Source organism: Grampus griseus (genome assembly GCF_964374135.1).
Source record: "Grampus griseus genome assembly, chromosome: 1".
Classification (NCBI taxonomy): Eukaryota; Metazoa; Chordata; class Mammalia; order Artiodactyla; family Delphinidae; genus Grampus; species Grampus griseus.
The window spans coordinates 37,550,409-37,572,409 of record NC_139017.1 but is presented as its reverse complement, the minus strand read 5'-3'; the positions used below and the strand labels follow the sequence as shown (position 1 = coordinate 37,572,409).

Sequence of the window (22,001 nt, the reverse complement as noted above, 5' to 3'; positions counted from 1 at the left end):
CTATCATTTTATTGGGTATTATATGTTTAAAGAAATGTGATACAAGGAGAGAAATGTACCCAAAACAAAGAGTAAATTCTGTATATGTTCACACACACACACACCTCTACACATTTATACAAAAACACAAGAGTACAGGTATGTCTTTAAAGGAAACATTCCATTTGGTTGACAATCTGATACTGGCAGACCAAAATAACTGGGAAATGTTCCAGGAAAAAATCTACTATACAGCATTCCTAAACATATCTAATCCATTTAAATAATCCACCTGGTGTAGTCTGAAGGCTTATTCAAAAGAGGCACCAGGTGAGAATAATTGGAGGCCAGCATAATATTCTACTTGTGCAGTCCTTTGTAGACTTGAGGCTTATTTAATTATGATTCCTTAGCAAGTTTGTGTCACTTGAGTATGATTTCTAAAACATCCTTATCCTATAGAAAATGCATTAGTAGGCTCTGGCAACCAAAATAACTATCTACAAACAGAATATTTCTACTAGTCTCAGAATCTCAATATAATCATGTGGTTGGGTACATTCCCTTCTCTCCTTAGGAGATTATATAAGGACAGTTTATCCAAATTTACTTAATGGAAACACCCCAGAGCATGTGGTAAATTACATGATCACATTGATAATCCTAGACTAACAGAAAGTCTGTACCACCTAAACCTAATGGGTGCTGACAGTTATCTAATGTCTTTGCAGGAAGTTTCCCTTAAAGAGCAGAGCACACAGTTTGGCCTGAGAGTTTCCGTGGTTATGTTCAAATACTCTATATACAGATACAGCTGCCCGAATGGAAAATTTACATTTTTTCTCAGAAATTAGATTCAGGATTTGTAGCTTCCCTACAAATGAAAATTTAGGGGCATAAAACAACCTTCTCTTTGTTTTTAATAACACTTGCAGTTCATTTCAGTGACTTCTTTTTGGCATGTTTTCCCCTGCATCACAGGCAACCTAAAACATCCAAGTCATTTATATGAACTGTACTGATGAGTTGACTCATTGTCTATGTTTAGTAAAAATGTCTCACTAAATCACAGAAAAGAAATTACCAGGGTTTCAGAGGAGAACCACAAAAGAAAAGAAATCGCCACTCTCATAGCATTTCAAATCATGGACATAATAAAGTGTTCTGTGTCAGTATATCAACTGTGGGTGAACTAAACCAATGCTTCTGCCTGCTTCCCTGGGTATCATCAGAATAAGTGTATTAATTTTTATTCATGAATATTTATACAGTTCTTTCCCAGGCACTATGGCATATATTGGTGACACAGTCTGGTCTATAGCCAAATTGGAGGACAAAATCTGTACAGAAATAAATATGACATAAAGGGGAAAAATAATGCAAAAGGGAGGTGCAGAAAAATTGCAATAGAAAGCCAGAGGGAAAAGAGAATGTTCTGGATGAAAAAAGTCAGAAAAATCTTGATGAAAGTGTTGCCATTTGAGCTGAGCATTAGTGGGTAGTTATCTATCAGACATAAAGTACGAAGAGCATTCTAGAAAGAAGCAACAGCTTGAGACAGAGCATGGACCATGAGAATGTGGTAAGAGAGAGGGTGAGAGACACTGCAAAAGCATATTAGAGTGGAAAGGCACGTGATAGAAGATAACCAGAAAGATTGGTTGAGGCTCAATTAGGTGGTCCTTGAATACCAGGCTAAGGTCAATTAAGGGATAGCCTGTGCTCCATACTTGAGATTAAAACTGTTATGTGAAACATTCAAAAAGCCATTAGTAATTCCATTGATAGAGCAGACACTTGCCAGATAGCAGAGTGCACAGGAGACGGCACCAGGGATGTGCTATCTTATCTCAGACATTTCTCCGCTTGAGAAAGCACACGTGTAAAACGTTATCATTCATTAGCCATTCAAAAGGGAGATCCAAAGTCAACAGCCATATTTATGTCAGTAGATTCAGCTCAAATTCCTTTGCACCAACCCAATACATTATTTTGGCATTTCGTTTAGGAGCAAAATAAGTATATTATCTTTACTTGCATTGTAATGCTTATCCTTTGTTTAGTTACCACGAATTGTACTCTAGAAATTGTGTAACATCAGGACCAGAAGCTTTTTGGTGATGACTAGATATAAATTTAAGGTAATACGATAATAGGTACTGTGTCTTTTTATTGTTTTCTTAATTATAGGAAACCGAGCTTAGAAACTTGTCTACAGTGTTCCCACCATCTTATCCTCTCTCTCCTCACTCACAGACTAATCCTCAGTGCTTCTCTGTTCTAATTATCAATTAAGATGTACTCAGTGCCCATTAAGTATCACGGAACATGGCCAAAAGCAGATGCTCAGTAAATGTTTACTGAATGGAGACTGAAGGAATAGGTGTGTTAGGCACAAGGAAAAACATCAGACATATAAAATATCCCTCTTCTAGGCAAGAGTTTTAGTAGAGGAAATACCACTGCTAGCAACCCAAATCACCTGCAAAATGGATTCAAATACTTTACAATAAGTTGCTAATAATACGGAAGAGTGTCATCACTTGTACATATTTCAAAATCAATGATAAACAACTTAATGTCACCATTCAGAGAGCAAGAATGAATTACCTTAGTGAACTTGCTAGCTCAGGACACTGCTGGCTTAGGTCATGCTTAAATTAAAGTGTTTGACGGATAAAGAGACTCAGAACTTCTTATACTCCTTCTTACTGTGGTCACAGAAAGTCAGACTCAATCTAGTCATATTTTGGGCAAGCTGGTCAAAATAACTATAACATCAAATTTGGCCACATTTATTTAAAATATAACAGCAGAACACTTCATTGTTGACAATCTAATGCACTCAATAAATATTGAGCAACTACTATGTGCAAGGAACTGGGTGAATAAAACAGGCAGATGGGACCATTTCTGATCTATTCAATAAAAAATTACTAATTTTATCTCACATTGCCTTTTTACTTACACCCTTATCCCATATTATCCATGTTTAAAAACCATATTACACTATTTTCCTTATAAGGCTGAGAGTTCTGAGAATAAAAAATTGATATTCTAGGATTTAAATGGAGTTACAATGAAAACTTTCATTCTTTAAATTGGTAAAGTTAATATAAGTATTCCTTAAAAAAAACTGTCATGCAAAAATAGCACCTCGAATCTCTACAGTTTAACACCTCCGCATACTTTCACAGAAGCTAAATAATTTGAACTATGAGCCCATTGATCCCATTTTTTTATGGAGGGAAGCTGAGACAATGAAAGAGTAAATGATGTAAGGGGTATCTTCATTTGAATTGTCCCGGAAGGATTCTAGAGTAAGTTGTTCATTTGGGAGGTATGACGGATGCTAATAAGCAAAGAGCAGGTAACACAGGAAAAAGAATGCAGCCCATAAAGGGTGTGCTTTTAAGTCTGCTCTCACTGGAGCTTATTCCTGCAGGGGCTGAAAGCTGCTTTTGAGGGGCTTCATCCTCCGGGAGAACAGCCTTCTCCTGTTCAGGTTAAACAAAAAAAAAAGCCTCTCAGACACAGAAACACGGGTACCTGAGTTGGAAATAGGCCAGAGCACACTGAAAATTTTGAGAAATATGGGCAAGCCACTCAGACCACATACTAGAGTGGGTCCCACATATAATGTGCAACAGAACTGGATCTCAGATTTATGGCATCCTGAATTTTGAGGGTATATTCTTTCCTCCATACTGCCAAAATACAGTGCTTTCTTAGAGTGAATATATACTACTTAATTTAATTCTAGGATACAAATACCACTCTGTGTTAAAGTACACAATGAATGTGCATCCACCAAATACCAATAACCAGCAGTACTTGAGAGCTTATTTTGTAGCAGGAACTATGCGAAGTACTTCATTTGTACCATCTTAATTTAATTCTCAGCACAATTCTATGAAGGAAAGGACTATTATTGCCATCCTACACTACAGAGGTGGAAAGCAAGGCACAGAGAAGTTATAGTTCTGACGTAATGCAGCTTTTAAGTGGCGGTGTTGAGATTCAAACCCAGGGCAGTTCCATACTGGGGCCTATACCCCAACCATCATTCTCTACTGGCTCCATCTCTGATTGTTTTGGAAGCAGACAGTGGCTAACACGATCAATCTGCAGATTTGATGACAGGAAAACTATCCAAGAATTTTAAGTCTATTTATAGTGGTATTGATGCCTTTAGTGGTCATCAAAACTTAACACTATCCATTCATGTGATCAAGACACCTCCTACAAACACACCATGTATATTGCTTTTTAGTAAAAGCGTTCTCTATGATTGCTAGAGAAGATATAAATATTGTATACACTCTATAAAACATGCCAACACCAAAATAAAATAACAAATAGACTATAAAATACCTTCACTGTCCATATTCCAGCCTCTGGCTCTTTAACATTCACCACCTTGGCAGAGTTATGAATATTTAATAGTTCATTCAGGCCAAATCCCTTTTTTATCAGCTTCCCTGCAAGACAGACATAATGGTAACAAGCATAATCTTTCTTTCAGCTATGTATATTAGCTGTATACATTTCCAGTACAAATTACCTGATGGACATTTGCACCTCTAGCTCAAAACATTATTTTATTTATATCTAAAATATACTCAACTTTAGCATTTCTGGATATTGGAATTGAAGTAACATTCCTATTTGCTATGCTGATTTGATCTTATAAAGAGAGTAACAAATGACAGGCTGTAATCATATTTCCAAAGCCAGCCTAGGTAACTATTATGGCTACCAAGCAGTTATGTGGAGTCCCCAGAGACATTTACACTTGATAGATGGCAAAAACAGTAAAACAGAATAAATGTCTTTTGGAAGATCACTCAGGGTATTACTAACATAAGAGCCCTGGGCATATCTTTGCATAAAGTGTACAACTTCAGTTTTCCACGAAGCACAGCTTGAAGGCTTTTACTTGTCATAGGAATAGTTAAAGGAGGCAGTGTAATGAAGTAGCATGATAGGTGGAACTTAGGAAGAAAAGCCAATTTGGAATTAAGCCATAGTTTACTTATTCACTTCACTCTTGGCTCTCCTATGGACTACTTCTGCAGTTATATAAACAAATTAATTATAAGAATTCTATGTTTGCATCAAAAGCTTTACAATCACTGTAAATGACTTTTAAAATATCAATATCAATGACTTTTTAAAGTAGCAGAAACGTAAGGCAATGGTTACAGGTACTTTTAAGTATCCAGATAATGAAAAACACAAATCTTTCCTGGATAGGTAGCATGGATGGTATTAGAAGAATGCTACCTAAAAAGACAAATCCATTTCTAAAGACAAATCCATTTTTAAGACCAAACCTGTAGAAGTCTTGAAAAACAGATTTAGCTTGCTTGTAAATTTCAATTTGATCGTTAGCGTGGATGAAGCCTTTGAGGACAATTTCATACGCTATTTTCTTTAAGGTATTAGTTATTTTCTAAGACTCAAATAAGTAAGAAAGATAGTTACTCCCTCCCCATTTATAAATATTCACAAATAGGTAAAAAAATGTAGCACATACTAAAGCTACAATGGGAATAAAAATATTTTGCAAACATCAATAGGTTTAAAAAATTTTTCTAAATGCAAATATTAAGAAAAATGAGGTTTCTGTTTTTATTAGATTACTATTCAACATTAAGTCTTATTGTAATAGTCAACTGACAATGGAATCAAGCCAAAACTTAGGGTTATACTATACAATTACTGAGGAAGCAAAGTAAATTAAAACATCATTCTAATGAGAACATGAATTTGTTGTTTAATGATTGTCTCCTATAAAATTAAAATGTATCAAGAAAATGATACAGTAAAAAAATTAATCAGTGGTTTTAAGAGGAGTTTTTTCATGTGATTCACTTAAAAATAACATAAAATACTGAATTTTACAGAATAAGTTATTGTGAAGTATTTCCCCACATAAAGATGAGGAAAATATGATTTCAGGTTCAATTAAAATATTTTTTATTTTGGATACTTTACCTACAATTAAGTTAGTACATGTGATCTGTTTAAATTATTAGGAGTTTTAGCTTTTTGAATCTCATGTTAAGTCAATAATACTTATCACTAAAAACATTCAGTTTTAATTTTTAAACATCTTCCCTAGTCACTTTTGGATTTATTGAATTTATTCATAAAGTTAGCATTAATTTGAACAAGTAAGTGTACAAAAAAATCTTTTACCTTTCATGGTTTTTCTATTTTATTATATGAATGTCCCATATATCTCACCTAAAGGATTGCGAATTTCAATCATTGGAGAAGGGCCACTCAGAGACACAGTAACCTCTTTTAGACTGGGATCAAAAGGAATTTTCCAAGTGTTTACAGCCTGTTCCAAATGATCTGTTGACAAGAGGTGAACTTTGGAAGCCTGAACCGCTTCCTCTACCCATTTTAACACCTATAAGAGAAAAAAAGAAGCATGAGTAATATCAAAACATTTACAGCTTTATACTACCTCGAATTCCTGGTGCAGTAGTTGACTGTGCTTAATTACACGACTCCGTCACTTTCTGTACTGGTGTGAGGTTTATTTCCATCACAGTTAAGACAAACTTTCCCAACCCTCAGAATGGGAGGAAATATTCGCAAACGATAAGACCAACAAGGGTTTATTCTCCAAAATTTACAAACAGCTCATGCAGCTCAATATCAAAAAAACAAACAACCCAATGGAAAAACAGGCAGAAGATCTAAATAGACATTTCTCCAAAGAAGACATACAGATGGCCAAGAGGCACATGAAAACATGCTCAACTTTGCTAATTATTAATGAAATGCAAATCAAAACTACAATAAGATATCACCTCACACCAGCCAGAATGGCCATCATCAAAAAATCTACAATTAATGCTGCAGAGGGTGTGGAGCAAGGGAACCCTCCTACACTGTTGGTGGGAATGTAAATTGATACAGCCACTATGGAGAACTGTATGGAGATATATATACAATGGAATACTACTCAGATGTGGTATATATACAATGGAATACTACTCGGCCATAAAAAAGAATGAAATAATACCATTTGCAGCAACATGGATGGACACAGAGATTATCATACTAAGTGAAGGAAGTCAGAGAAAGACAAATATCATATGATATCACTTGTATGTGGAATCTAAAAAATGATACAGGCAGATTATCAACTTTGAAGAAATAAATTTTAAGGAGGTATGGGAGGAAGGAATACATTTTATAAAATGTTACAAGGAAGCTCATGAATGACCTTTGAATAGTAGGAGTTGTAAGTATGCTGTTAAAAATCTGTAAGGGACAGTTAAGAAAATTATCAGACTGTAAGAGAAATGTGTGAGCTTGCCAAAAAAGGGTTTCAGTGTAGATTTTGTCTTTATCAAATGAAGTTAAAGGAACAAGTTATAGTTAAAGTTTGAATGGAAGAGCCTGCCATTGTTGCTCCATAACTGGTTGTTGCTGTGTGCATTCCTTTATTGAGCCTACATCTTCATAAGCTTTTTGGCAGGTATATGTTGAACACTTGTTTCATGTTCAAGACAGGATCAGAGAGCATGGATACTGACAACTGATTTGTCTGTTTTCTTCTTTTTACATGACTGTATCTACTGCCTCATCTTGATTTACAAGCAAAACCTAGAAAACCTACAAAAATAAGTGTTTTGTGGTTTATCTAGGAATAATACAGAAAATATTGCTGTTATTTTTGGTGAAGAATATCAATTTTGTAGAGTTTATTTCAACCTAAATAAAATGTGAATTTTGTTTAAAATTTTTTTTAAATATGATACAAATTAACTTATTTACAAAACAGAAATAGACTCACAGACTTAGAGAATGAACTTGTGGTTACTGGGGGGAAGGGAGCGAGGGAGGGATAGATTGGGAGTTTGGGACTGACATGTACACACTACTGTATAAAAAAAAAGAAAAAAAAGACAAACTTTCCCTACATCCACTTATTATAGTAGGTTCAGAATAAAATGCTAGTTTAACTCACGCACAAATTTCAATTTTTATATCTTGGAATAATATATTCAAAATGAGACTACAGTGTCCAAAAACCAGTTGTGCAGAGATATTACATGCAGAGGTATTACAGACAGTTCTATTTCTCAAGAGAAATGAAAAGAACCTATAAAAAACATGGTAATGGCGATACTGAGATTCTTTTTCCCTCCATTCTTTCTTTCTGGATTTCTTTTAAGGTCCAATTTATAAAAGATAATTCGCATATTATCAATCCAATTTCAATATATTGGGTATTGAATTATTGTAATAGAGTATACTATAATTATATATTGTATATTATAATATATATTGTAGTATATTAATTATTGAAAAATAATTGCCATGCCAGCAAAATATTCATTTTTATGATAAAATAAATAAGTAGAAAATAATGGGAAAAGTAACCACTGTATTTTTTTAAAATGGAAAAATATTTCACCACCAATTTAAGTGGTGTGTCCTTGAAAACTAGGCTTTGGGAAAATATTAAGAAACTGGGTTATAATAGGGTATTAATAACTCACTGTGAACAAGGAAACCTTCCAGTCCACAGAAATGTTCTGCAACAGCAAACACAATTCCTCATTAAACAAAGAGGTCATGACTGGACAGGTACTGCTTAAACTTACCCAATTACTTCTAAATCATACTAAGTTTTAATCCATCTCAGATCTTTCTCTGGCTCATATATCCTTTAAGACTACATCCCTTGTAATTATGCATAAAACACTGAACAGTGCTGGATATTAAGCTACAGCCAAGCTACTCAAAATAAACAAAAACATATTTGAAATTTCAATAGTAGTAGCCACAAATCAATGAATCAAACAAGTATTGTGCAATAACTTAATTCTCTGTAAAAAGGATCCTCCCATTTTTTTTTTTTTGTCCTCAAGGATGAGGAAAGTAGCTAAGACATATTATCATAAAATTAACAGTGTGAGGCAATTATGTTCATTCATTAGATAAAGGTTTATCATTCAAAGTACTCTTCCAGGTACTGAGTGTTGATGAACATATTTTTAGTCAATATTTAGTAATCACACTTCTTCTCTGAACTAGTATCTTTTTGCATTATTTTGTAGTCTGCATTATTCGTTTTTAATAAATCTTCTTACCTTTCCTCCAAGGTCAAGAACCCCAGTTCCTTTATCATTGTATACCCTGAACCAAGCGACCTGCTCTACACATAATAAAGGTGGGATATGTACTAATGTCCATGAAGTTGGTCATAATGATGATAATAACGATGTCTTCTTAAATAAAAGACTGTTATGGGAATTCATGAAACAGGGAGCCCTTGTTGAAATAATGTATGTAAGGTGCCCATCACAGTACTTGCCCCATAGTGGATATTCAGATGTTTTCCTCCATCTCCGACTAAATTCCCTTCTCTTCCCCTAATTGAATATTTCAATAATGACTTCATGGGCAAAGTGAAAACACTTATCCACGAAAGTCAGATAAGATTTCTGTAAATGAAAAAGAGACACAAAGTCATTCCAGGTAGAAGAGAAGTTCTGAAGAAACACAGAGAGACAGAAGTACTCATATATGTTAGGAACATGAGTGCATCCAACTGCCTACAGTTAAGTGCTCAGAAAAGGGAGAAGCGGAAGATGAGGTTGGAAGCTCGTGTCAGGGGCAGACTACGTATGGTCACAAAGTAAAGCTATGACAATCGGATTTTATCCTAAAGACCCAAATGAAAAATTCCTGAAGGACTTTATGCAGAGGAGTAATACACTGAATGTGGTATTTTACAAAGAAACACCTGTAGTGGTATCATCAACTAACTGAGCACAAAAAACAAATCTATTACAGTTAATTACTCCATAAATCAAATGATATATTTCCTCAAACTTTAACCTTATAAAGCACCTGGAATTTTATGTATGAAATAAAGCATGTATCAAGATAATTGTCTAAAGAAGCAGATGCCATATTTTGAAAAATGGGTTCTGAGTGACCTATCATGCTGGAACAGAAAGGTATGAATCATTCTGCTCATCAAATCTATCCATACGGCTGCAGAAACCAGACTGATTATCACTAATATTTGATCTTAAATAGAACACATGTTTTAATAATCAGAGTGTTGACATTCTTATGTCTTAAACATAGAATATGACTGCGTAACTCAAGGAAATGCAAAGAACTGACTTATTGTCTGAGAAAGCACTTGATAAATTTGACTGTGGATAAATAACTTTGAGGATAATGTCTGATTTAGAGACTAAAGAAGGCAAAGGACAAGAGAAATCAGATAAATAGAACATTTGTTTTAAGGACAAGACACAAAATGTGGCCATAAATAATTCTCAATGTAAGGGAAGAAAAGAATTAGAAAACAAGGATAGTATAGAATCTCAAGTTCAACAATGAAATGCAGTAGTGTTAAGTAGAAAAAAAAGTGAAATCAATTTTTCATACACCTTTACTTAAATGTATAGTGAATTCTGGGTGACTCCTCAAACATACCTCTCCTTCAAACCCAATGTAGAAAGGTTATGATATATCACTGGAAATCTATCCTGTTGTCTGTTAGTTATGGATGGAAAGCATTAAGTTCTAGGCATTCTTATGAAAATGGAAAACTATTTAGTTGCATTTTCATAAGACAATTGTGTTTAAATGGTAGGAAATGTAAGCAGGCTTTTGGTTTATTCTTAATACTGTTTCCAATTCATCAACATTTATAAGGCTTTCACAAAGGGATTACCATGTATCATGATACTACTTGTTGGGAAAGATATTCATGATACTTTTTTTATCCACTTACAGAAAAAAATCAAATTGAAAACAGATGCAACTCACTTTGTTAGAAAATACAGATATTACCTACATGTGAGTAAAAGTAGATCCCTGCAAGCCACAGATCACCATAAGTGAGGTTTCCGGCCTCTCATGTTGCCACATACAAGAAAAAAAAAACAACAACTCTGTCTAACCATGAGAAATGTTCTCATGAGATTGGAAATGATCTTATACTGATATTATAATGACAAAAAGAAGTGAACTAGAATAATGTGAGATCCTTTGAATCAGTACCTTTTCACTAACATAAAAACTGTTTCAACTCACTAGGGAACCATTAATTGTACATTAAGTTTTAATGTAAAAATAGTCTCTCATGATTTGTAGCAGCTTAAACCTCAAAGGGCCTTTGAGAACATCTAACCCAGCTCTTTTATTTTATAAATGAGGGAAACTGATATTTGAAAGAGTTCTTGTACCTTTTAAACACCTAACCAGACTGATTCTGGCTCAGTAGTTATTTTTTACATAAGCCCCTTTGTTCCTGAATACACTCTCTTAGTTTAAATATTTTGCATCCTATGTAATAATCAATATTTAAAAATAAGTTCGTATTTCTATTCAACTCAGGAAGGAAATGCAAATATTACTGCAAAACACAAAACTAGCCTACATTATTATGTATTACGAAATACAATGCACAGTATTAAGTAGAAATGGAAGTAAAATAAATTTTGCATACATCTTCAAGAATAGAATTTGAAGAAAACTTTGTTTGGAAGGATTTTTTTCTTTTTTCTTTTTTTAATCAATATATGGTTGATATGTAACATTACATTCATTTCAGGTATACAATATAATGACTCGGTATCTGTACATATTGCAAAATGATCACCACGATAAATCTAAATAACACCCATCACCACACATAGTTACAATTTTCTTTCTCTTGTGATGAGAACTTTTAAGATTTACTAAGCATCCTTCAAATATACAACACAATATTATTAACTATAGCTACCAGGCTGTACATTACATCCCCAAGACTTACTTATTTAATAACTATACGTCTGTACCTTTTGATCCCTTTACCCATTTCGCCTATCCCACCAAACCCCCGCTTCTGGCAACCACCAATCTGTTCTCTGTATCTTATGAGTTCAGTTTTGTTTTTGTTTTAGATTCCACATATAAGTGAAATCATATGTTATTTGTCTTCTTTAGTCTGACATTTCACTTAGCATAATGCCCTCAAGGTCCATCCCTGCTGTCAAAAATGACAAGACTTCCTTCTTTTTATGGCTGAATAATATCCCAGTATGTGTATGTATATATGCCACATTTTCTTCATCCATTCATCTGTAGGTGGGCACTTAGGTTGCATCTATGTCTTGGCTACTGTAAACAGTGCTGCAATGAACACAGAATGAATATATTTTTGAGTTAATGTTTTCATTTTATTCAGATAAATACCAGAAGTGGAATTTCTTGATTATAAGATCATTTTTAATTTGGGGGATAACCTCCATACTGTTTTTCATAGTGGCTGTACCAATTTACATTCCCACCAACAGTGCACAAGGGTTCCCCCCTTTGCTCCACATCCTTACCAACACTTGTCATTTCTTGTCTTTTTGGTAATAGCCATTCTAACCGGTGTGAGGTGATATTTCATCATGGTTTTGATTTGCAATTCCCTGATGATTAGTGATGTTGAACACCTTTTCATGTACTTGTTGGCCATTTGTATGTCTTCTTTTTTTTTTTTTTTTTTTTTTGCGGTACGCGGGCCTCTCACTGTTGTGGCCTCTCCTGTTGCGGAGCACAGGCTCCGGACGCGCAGGCTCAGCGGCTATGGCTCACGGGCCCAGCCGCTCCGTGGCATATGGGATCCTCCCGGACCCGGGCACGAACCCGCGTCCCCTGCGTCGGCAGGCGGACTCTCAACCACTGCGCCACCAGGGAAGCCCTGTATGTCTTCTTTGGAAAAATGTTTTTTCAGATCTTTTGCCCACTTTTTAATTGATTGTTTGGGTTTTTTTGCTATTGAGTTGTATGAGTTCTTTATGTTTTCAATATTAACCCCTTATCAAATATATGATTTGAAACTACTTTCTGCCATTCAATAGGCTGCCTTTTCATTTTGTTGATGGTTCCCTTTACCATGCAGAAGCCTTTTAGTTTGTTGTAGTCCCACTTATTTTCGCTTTTGTTGCCTTTGCTTTTAGTGTCAAATCCAAAAAATCATCACCAAGACCTATGTCAAGAAGTTTATCACTCACGTTTTCTTCTAGGAGTTTTATAGTTTCAGATCTCACATTCTAGTTCTTAATCCATTTTGAGTTAGTTTTTCTGAATGGCATAATATAGTGGTCCAGTTTCACTGTTTTGCATGAAGCTCTCTAGTTCTCTCAACAGTATTTATTGAATAGACTTCCCTTTCCCCATTGTATATTCTTGGCTCCTTTGTCATAAATTAACTGACCATATATGTGTGGGTTTATTTCTGGGCTCCATTTTGTTCCATTGATCTATGTGTCTATTTTCACAGCCATACCATAACTGTTTTGATTGCTATAGCTTTGTAATATAGTTTTAAATCAGGCAGCATGATGCCTCCAGCTTTGTTCTTTCTCAAGACTGCTTTGGCTATTTGACGTCTTTTGTGGTTCCATACAGACTTTATGATTGTTTGTTCTAGTTCTGTGGAAAATGCCATTGGAATTTTGACAGGGATTGTATTGAATCTATGGATTGCTTTGGGTAGTATGGACATTTTAACAATATTAATTCTTCCAATCCATGAGTAAGGAATATCTTTCCATTTATTTGTAATTTATTTCATCAATGTCTTATAGTCTTTAGTATACAGCTTTAACCTCCTTGGTTAAATATTTTTCTGAAGTATTTTAGGTATTAAGTATTTTATTTGTTTTGATACCATGTGGAAGGATGTTTTTAACGTAAAAAATTATATCCAAATGAATTTCTCCAGAACATCTTTTGTCCTTTTGGTGGGAAAACGGAAATATGGTAAAGTGTTAGATACAACTTGTAATTATGCATATATCTGTATCTTTGTTGTTGCTGTTTATCATCTGTCATCTCTACTAAACTGTCCCATGAGACAGAACAGAAGCTATGGATGACATGTTCACTACTATATCCCCTCAACCTAACACAATGCATGAGATACAGATATAGTAAATTCCTAATAAATATATATGAGGAGGGAAAAGAGGAAAGAGGGAGGAAAGAGAGAGAAATTGTATATCAGATCTTTACCCTCAGAGTTAAGAGTATGTGAAAAGGTAACATTTCGGCCCTGTGTTCATTTGTGACAAGCCCTCTCTCAGCACTAAATTTTCAACACAGCTGAATAGGGCACAAACTTGCAGGTGTGGTCTTAAATGTGAGCATCAGGCTCTAATTAGTTTTGATTTATTTGGTTAGCTAACTCGGGATTTAAAAATGCAGTGGAGATATCTCTAGAATTAAGTCCATTTTTAAAAAAATGCCAGTGTATGCTTTTCAGTAGCACTGGATGAAGATTTTTCAATCTCAGTAGTGGTAGAAAGTTGTTCAGTAAATGAATGCAACAAAGCAAAAGTAGTTTAAAAGGCTGGGTTAGGCATAAGTGCACCCACCTAATAATCAGAGCCTACCCAGAAAACCATCCATGTAATATTACTATTAATAAGAGAAAGCACTTTTATAGTGTTTATTACATGCCAGATACTTTTAAGAGCTTTACAGTGAACTTCACAATAGCTCTTCGACACAGGAATGGTTATCTCCATCTTACATACAGAAAACCTAAGGCACATTCTCAAAGTTCATAAGTCACACAACTAGTAAGAAGGTAGGGCTGGCTTTTGATTTCAATAATCTTGTCTATTTTCTAAATTTATCATAAGGAAAAATCACAGTTTTCAAGAGTGAATCAGAAATAATAGCTAGTGAAAAAAAAATCAATACAGGTGTTTTAAATGAGAAGTGGCTTGCAAAACAGTGATTTGATTATCTGTATATTATTATCACTACTTGAACAGTAACTTGTCTAGAATTAACTTACATAAAAATATTAAAGCCTTTAAATCTATATTGAATTTGATGTGAGAATGACTTACTACATTTCCAAGACAACCATTCTGTGATAAACCCTACATGATAGCAGAGGCAGGCTTCACTCCACTCTGATCTGGCTAAGTGAGAGAGACACTCCTCTGGGTAACCAGGAGAGCCTTTCCCCCTAGGTTCAAGTTCATTTTTACCCTGCAGTATAGCATAGAACCCATAATTCAGAATCTGCATAGAAGTCACTAAGCATTTATTGAGCATCTATTGAATATAAAGGATAGTACATGATATTATAGAGAATACCAAAGAAATAGAAACACACTCCCTGCCTTATAAGACATGACAATCTAGTTGGAGAAATGAGACAAAGACAATGAAAACAAATTAACTAGCTCTTACCTTCCAGTAATAAATTAAAAAGATCAGATTTATAGTCTCAATTTTATATTATAAATGATCAATTTAGAGTCCTAAACTGTGATGCACTTTTCTACTCAAAAATTTTAATGATTCCCTGTTACATTCAGAATGAAGCCCAAGCCAGGAGTATACTGAGGGCTGGCAATGGGAGTAGTCTACCCTGGATGCAGATAATAAAGGGGTGCACTGGCTGTGGAAAACTTAAAAACGATAAAAAAAAAAACGGACTAAAAGTTGCTCTACTTTCTAATATCATGTCCTAGTAATCCTAACCAATTCCCCCTTAAAAAAAATTGTCTAAAGTCTAAGCAACTGCTGTTATTACCTCTGGGTTTTAATAATACATGTAAGCTTCAAATTAGCACATTTTTATTACTTTCCCTTTAAGAAACATCATATTCTGCACAGACATTAATTCAGAGAACTCCCAGTTATATATCACATACATGGTCATGCTAACTCTGTTACTCACTTTCATTTCAAGAGTATATGTAGTACTGTGATCCTACATTTTCCTGTATTTAGACAGTAGATCCAAGCTATACCTTCATAGGTCAGGAGTTACATGATATGACATGTGTTAAAAGGATCACTCTAGGCTCTGTGTTGAAATTAGACTGTAGGGGATGAAAGGTCAGAAACAAGGAGATCAGATATAAAGCCACTGCATTAATCCAGGTGGAAGATGATAGTGATCCAGACCTGGGTTGTAATAGTGGGGCAGAAAGAAGTGGCCAGTTTTGGATGTTTACTGAAGCCAGGGTTGGCAGGGTTTATTGAACACCAGAAGTGGAGCCTGAGGATGATACCTCAGTTGCCATTAACTGAGACAGTGAAGACCACAGGAAGTTGATTTAAAGGGGTGATGGACTGAGGAGAAGAATGTAGGCTCTCAGCTTGGGCATGCCAAATTGAGACGTCTATTAGACACCAGGTGGAAGAAAGAAGCAGGCAGTCAGATATACGGATCAGAAGTTCAGTTAGGAGGTCCAGATTGGAGATATAATGGAATTTAAAATCATGAAGCTCTCCTCGCAGCCCCTCCCCACCAACAACTTATACAAAGGGGGAAGTACACCATCCTGTGAAAATAAACTTAGAAGTTAATACACAATGGCCCAGAAGAAAGCCTTGGAATAAGTCTCCCCTTGTTCTGACTCTAGGCAACCTTCAGATGACAAGGTACCCCCCACATTGTATATGAGTCTGTAGGGAGTGAATGCACTAGTCATGCCAATACAAGTGTTGTAGACTTATGGCAATGAGATTTCTCACCATAGATTAATGAGTAGCATTCTAATCTTATACAACACTGTTGTGAGTCTGTCTAATGAGTGTCTATTCCTGAGGAGGACGGGTCCACTTTTGGAGTGCTGACAAACCCAGTTCCATTAGTTTGCAAATCTTAGCAAATCCACCACAGAAATGTCACATTTTGAGGTCTCTTAAGAAGGTCTTTTGGGCTTCCCTGGTGACGCAGTGGTTGAGGGTCCGCCTGCAGATGCAGGGGAGGTGGGTTCGTACCCCGGTCTGTGAAGATCCCATATGCCGCGGAGCGGCTGGGCCATGAGCCATGGCTGCTGAGCCTGCATGTCGGAGCCTGTGCTCCGCAACGGGAGAAGCCACAACAGTGAGAGGCCCACGTACCGAAAAAAAAAAAAAAAAAAAAAGAAGGTCTTTTGCTGATAATATCCATTTTTATTACCCTCTGTGTACCTTATACCTATTTAATTTGGAAAATTCCAGAGTGAGCTTTTCCAGCAGTAAGTGCCCCAAAACAAGTGAGGCTGGTAATTCATGGAACAGACCATAAATGCTCATGCTTGAAGGTAGGCAAAATAAGAAATAATTTATGTGTTATAAGGTTTTTGTCAAGAAAAGGCTTTCTGGTGGAACAAAATTTTACTGAGTTCAATATAGAGAATATGGGTTGGGGGAGGGCTTAGAAATTGGAAGAGCATTAGAAAATTTGGGTTCAACAGGGACACTACAGAGGATTGATGACAAAAGTGACAATCAACTTCAACTCTATGAACACCTAAAACTTGTGTAAAGCTACCACGCCTTCAACATGATGAAAGTTCTCTAATGCAAAGCAGCTGAAAAAATAAAAGCACACTTCAGACATTTCTGAACGGTGAAATCATTCCTGCTGTTATAAAGTGTCAAAGTATATTTCACTAATTTATCTTCATAAAATTCTTACGTGTCAAAGCTCAATGCGCTACAAAGGACTGAGGAAATTTATCTTGCCAGATTATTTAAAATAATAAAAATATAAAGGATTGACTTTTATACATTAGATCCTCAGACCTTATTCATCATATAGCTAAAAGCTGATATCCTTTTACCAATCTGTCCCTGTTTTCCTAACCACCCAGCACCACTGGTGAAAGTGGGGTGTTAAAGTCACGTACTATGATTGTGTTACTGTTGATTTCCCCTTTTATGGCTGTTAGTATCTGCCTTATGTATTGAGGTGCTCCTGTGTTGGGTGCATAAATATTTACAATTGTTTTGTCTTCTTTTTGGATCAATCCCTTGATCATTATGCAGTGTCCTTGCCTCTTTTAACAGTCTTTATTTTAAAGTCTATTTTGTCTGATATGAGAATTGCTATTCCAGCTTTCCTGTGATCTCCATTTGCATGGAATGTCTTTTTCCATCCCCTCACTTTCAGTCTGTATGTGTCCCTAGGTCTGAAATGGGTCTCTTGTAGACAGCATATATATGGGTCTTGTTTTTGTATCCATTCAGCCTGTTTGGGTCTTTTGGTTGGAGCATTTAATCTTTTTACATTTAATGTTATTATCGATATGTATGTTCCTATTACCATTTTCTTAATTGTTTTGGGTTTGTTATTGTAGGTCTTTTCCTTCTCTTGTGTTTCCTGCCTAGAGAAGTTCGTTTAGCATTTGTTGTAAAGCTGGTTTGGTGGTGCTGAATTCTCTTAGCTTTTGCTTCTCTGTAAAGGTTTTAACTTCTCCATCAAATCTGAATGAGATCCTTGCTGGGTAGAGTAATCTTGGTTGTAGGTATTTCCCCTTCATCACTTTAAATATGTCCTGCCACTCCCTTCTGGCTTGCAGGGTTTCTGCTGAAGGATCAGCTGTTAACCTTATGGGGATTCCCTTGTGTGTTTTTTATTGTTTTTTCCTTGCTGCTTTTAATTTTTTTTCTTCGTATTTAGTTTTTGATAGTTTGATTAATAGGTGTCTTGGTGTGTTTCTCCTTGGATTTTTCCTGTATGGGACTCTCTGTGCTTCCTGAACTTGATGAACTGTTTCTTTTCCCATATTAGGGAAGTTTTCAACTATAATCTCTTCAAATATTTTCTCAGTGCCTTTCTTTTTCTCTTCTTCTTCTGGGACCCGTATAATTCGAATGTTGGTGCATTTAATGTTGTCCCAGAGGTCTCTGAGACTGTCGTCAATTCCTTTCATTCTTTTTTCTTTATTCTGCTCTGCAGTGGTTATTTCCACTATTTTATCTTCCAGGTCACTTATCCGTTCTTCTGCCTCAGTTATTCTGCTATTGATCCCTTCCAAAGAATCTTTAATTTCATTTATTGTGTTGTTCATCACTGTTTGTTTGCTCTTTAGTTCTTCTAGGTCCTTGTTAAATGTTTCTTGTATTTTCTCTATTCTATTTCCAAGATTTTGGATCACCTTTACTATCATTACTCTGAATTCTTTCTCAGGTAGACTGCCTATTTCCTCTTCATTTGTTAGGTCTGGTGGGTTTTTGCTTTGCTTCTTCATCTGCTGTGTGTTCTTCTGTCTTCCCATTTTGCTTATCTTACTGTGTTTGGGGTCCCCCTTTTGCAGGCTGCAGGTTCGTATTTCCTGTTGTTTTTGTTGTCTGTCCCCAGTGGCTAAAGTTGGTTCAGTGGGTTGTGTAGGCTTCCTGGTGGAGGGGACTAGTGCCTGTGTTCTGGTGGATGAGGCTGGATGTTTTCTTTTCAGTGGGCAGGTCCACGTCTGGTGGTGTGCTTTGGGGTGTCTGTGGCCTTATTATGATTTTAGGCAGCCTCTCTGCTAATGGATGGGGTTTTTCCTGTCTTGCTAGTTGTTTGGCACAGGGTGTCCAGCACTGTAGCTTGCTGGTTGTTTAATGAAGCTGGGTCTTGGCGTTGAGATGGAGATCTCTGGGAGATTTTCGCCATTTGATATTACATGGAGCTGGGAGGTCTCTTGTGGACCAGTGTCCTGAACTTGTCTCTCCCACCTCAGAGGCATCTCCCTGACGCCTGGCTAGAGCACCAAGAGCCTTTCATCCACACGGCTCAGAATAAAAGGGAGAAAAAACAAGAAAGGAAGGAAGGAAGGGAGGGAGGGAGGGAGGGGGAGAGAGGGAGAGAGAAAGAGAGATAAGAAAGAAAGAAAGAGAGAGAGAAAGAAAGAGAGAAAGAAATAAGATAAAATAAAATAAAGTAGAATAAAATAAAGTTATTAAAATAAAAAATAATTATTAAGAAAAAAATTTTTTCAAGTAATAGAAGAAAAACCAGACTGACAGAACCCTAGGACAAATGGTAAAAGTAAAGCTATAAAGACAAAATCACACACAGAAGCACACACATACGCACTCACAAAAAGAGAAAAAGGGAAAAAATATATATATATATCTTTGCTCCCAAAGTCCACCTCCTCAAATTGGGATGATTCGTTGTCTATTCAGGTATTCCACAGATGCAAGGTACATCAAGTTGATTGTGGAGCTTTAATCTGCTGCTTCTGAGGCTGCTGGGAGAGATTTCCCTTTCTCTTCTTTGTTCACACAGCTCCCGGGGTCAGCTTGGGATCTGGACCCGCCTCTGCCTGTAGGTCGCCTGAGGGCGTCTGTTCTTCTCTCAGACAGGATAGAGTTAAGGGAGCAGCTGATTCAGGAGCTCTGGCTCACTCAGGCCGTGGGGAGGGAGGGGTACAGATGCAGGGTGAGCCTGCGGTGCAAACTATTGACTTTTTCATTCATATCTCCCATTGAATCCTTTACTGTTTGCTTGGGTTTTTTCGTTTGTTTTTTTTTTTTCATTTTTTCCCCCTCTACTAACTACCTTTCTATTTTAGAATAGAAAAATCTCAGTGAATTCAATTGTTCCATTAAAATTCTTCCTAGTTATGAAAGGAAAAGAAATTATAAAAACACCTGAGTACATAAATACATACATTCATATACCTACATACATATACACATACATGCAAACATACGTAGACTCATTCAGGTCTTACTCCTGGCTACAGTAAAAGCAGGTAAAAGTCCAAAATTTACTCAGGCTCTTTCTGAGTAACAAAATAACCCATAGTTAAGAAGTTACTTGAGTACTCTTAAAATAAGCTTTCTTAGCAAAATTTATTTCCAAAATTATATAATTATGTGGGCATAGTACATGGGAGGCAGATTCATAGTCGGCCAGATTCTCAAAAGTACATAGGAGGGGGGTTTTGAAAAACAACTTTGCAGAGGTACCATCTCTTCTTTAGAACAATCATTTATATTACTAAACAAAATGTTTCTTTTAAAGTATCTGAACATCTCACTTAAAACAGATAAATTAGAGCATGAAATAATTCATACTGTGAAGGAATTCCTCACTTTATAACTGAACTACAGGCTCTTTTCAAGTGTTTATATATAGTCTTTAAATAATTAAAAGAAGTATCTATGAGCTAAAGTATTCCAGAGTATGAAAACAAATTTTAATTTACAGTGACTAAGAAAAGTAGGTATTTATGTGTCCTGATCTGCCCTCCACCCCTTTTCTACCAGAACAAAGCTAAAATACAAGATTGTCTGGTTTATACTTGACATGTAAAAATCCTATCAGTCCCTTACAGCATACATGTAATGAAAATTAGCAAGATCTTTCCCCAGAAACCTCAAAACAGACTTTGTTCCCAAGAAGAATTTACTAAGGGGCAAGATCTGGCTCTTAAATATAGAATAATTTGAGGTGGAGAATTTATTCCTCTGGGGCAGACACATATACACTGAATCTCCAGAATTGATAATGTCAAGTCATACATTTACAAGGAGGAGGAATCAGAACAATTATGGCCACAAGACTGCTCCACTGGCTTCAAGATGCAGACTGACTTATTCTGGATTCCAAATCATAACTGAATGGTTATTTTGATGGCTGCCATGTAAATAGCACTTACATGCTAAGCCCCATGCTAAGAACTTTACAAATTTTACCTCATTTAATTTTTCCTATATCCTGAAAGTATTTAAATTTTATAGTAACACACTGCTAGTAAGTATAAGATATAAGATTCCAAAAAAAGCATAGGACTCCAAATCACATGCTCTCAACCACTGTAATGTAATATAGGATAAAGTTGTTTGGGTGCCCATTGCCCCACATTCCTACCTTTGAAAGAAATCTCAGATTCCAACTGGACCAGGACAAAAAAAAAAAAGAGAAATAGAGAGGGGGCTGAGGAGAAGGGAGAGAAAAAGGGAAGGAAGGGGAGGGGGAGAGAGTGGGGGGGAGAAAGAGAGAAAAGGGAGGAAGGGAGGGAAGGAGGGACAGGAGGAAGGTAAAGAAATAAATTAGATTTTGAGCTTCTCAGCCTAAGTCCTAGGAATTTAAAAGTGATTCAAAAGATTTCAGGGGCCTTCCCTGGTGGCGCAGTGGTTGAGAGTCTGCCTGCCGATGCAGGGGACACGGGTTCGCGCCCCGGTCCGGGAAGATCCCACATGCCACGAAGCGGCTGGGCCCGTGAGCCATGGCCGCTGAGCCTGTGCGGCCGGAG

The 22,001-nt window shown here is 36.1% G+C and overlaps 1 protein-coding gene across 1 annotated transcript in view; it reads right to left on the bottom strand.

The window, feature by feature from the left end:
• Positions 1-22,001, bottom strand: part of HMCN1 (hemicentin 1) — a gene marked incomplete at its 5' end in the record, with an annotated part of 521,222 nt that overhangs the window by 336,196 nt on the left and 163,025 nt on the right. The window contains 2 exons of the mRNA XM_082648266.1: positions 4,354-4,460; positions 6,232-6,403. Coding sequence (XP_082504392.1) covers positions 4,354-4,460; positions 6,232-6,403 — 279 coding nt within the window. The remainder of the gene's footprint in view (positions 1-4,353; positions 4,461-6,231; positions 6,404-22,001) is intronic.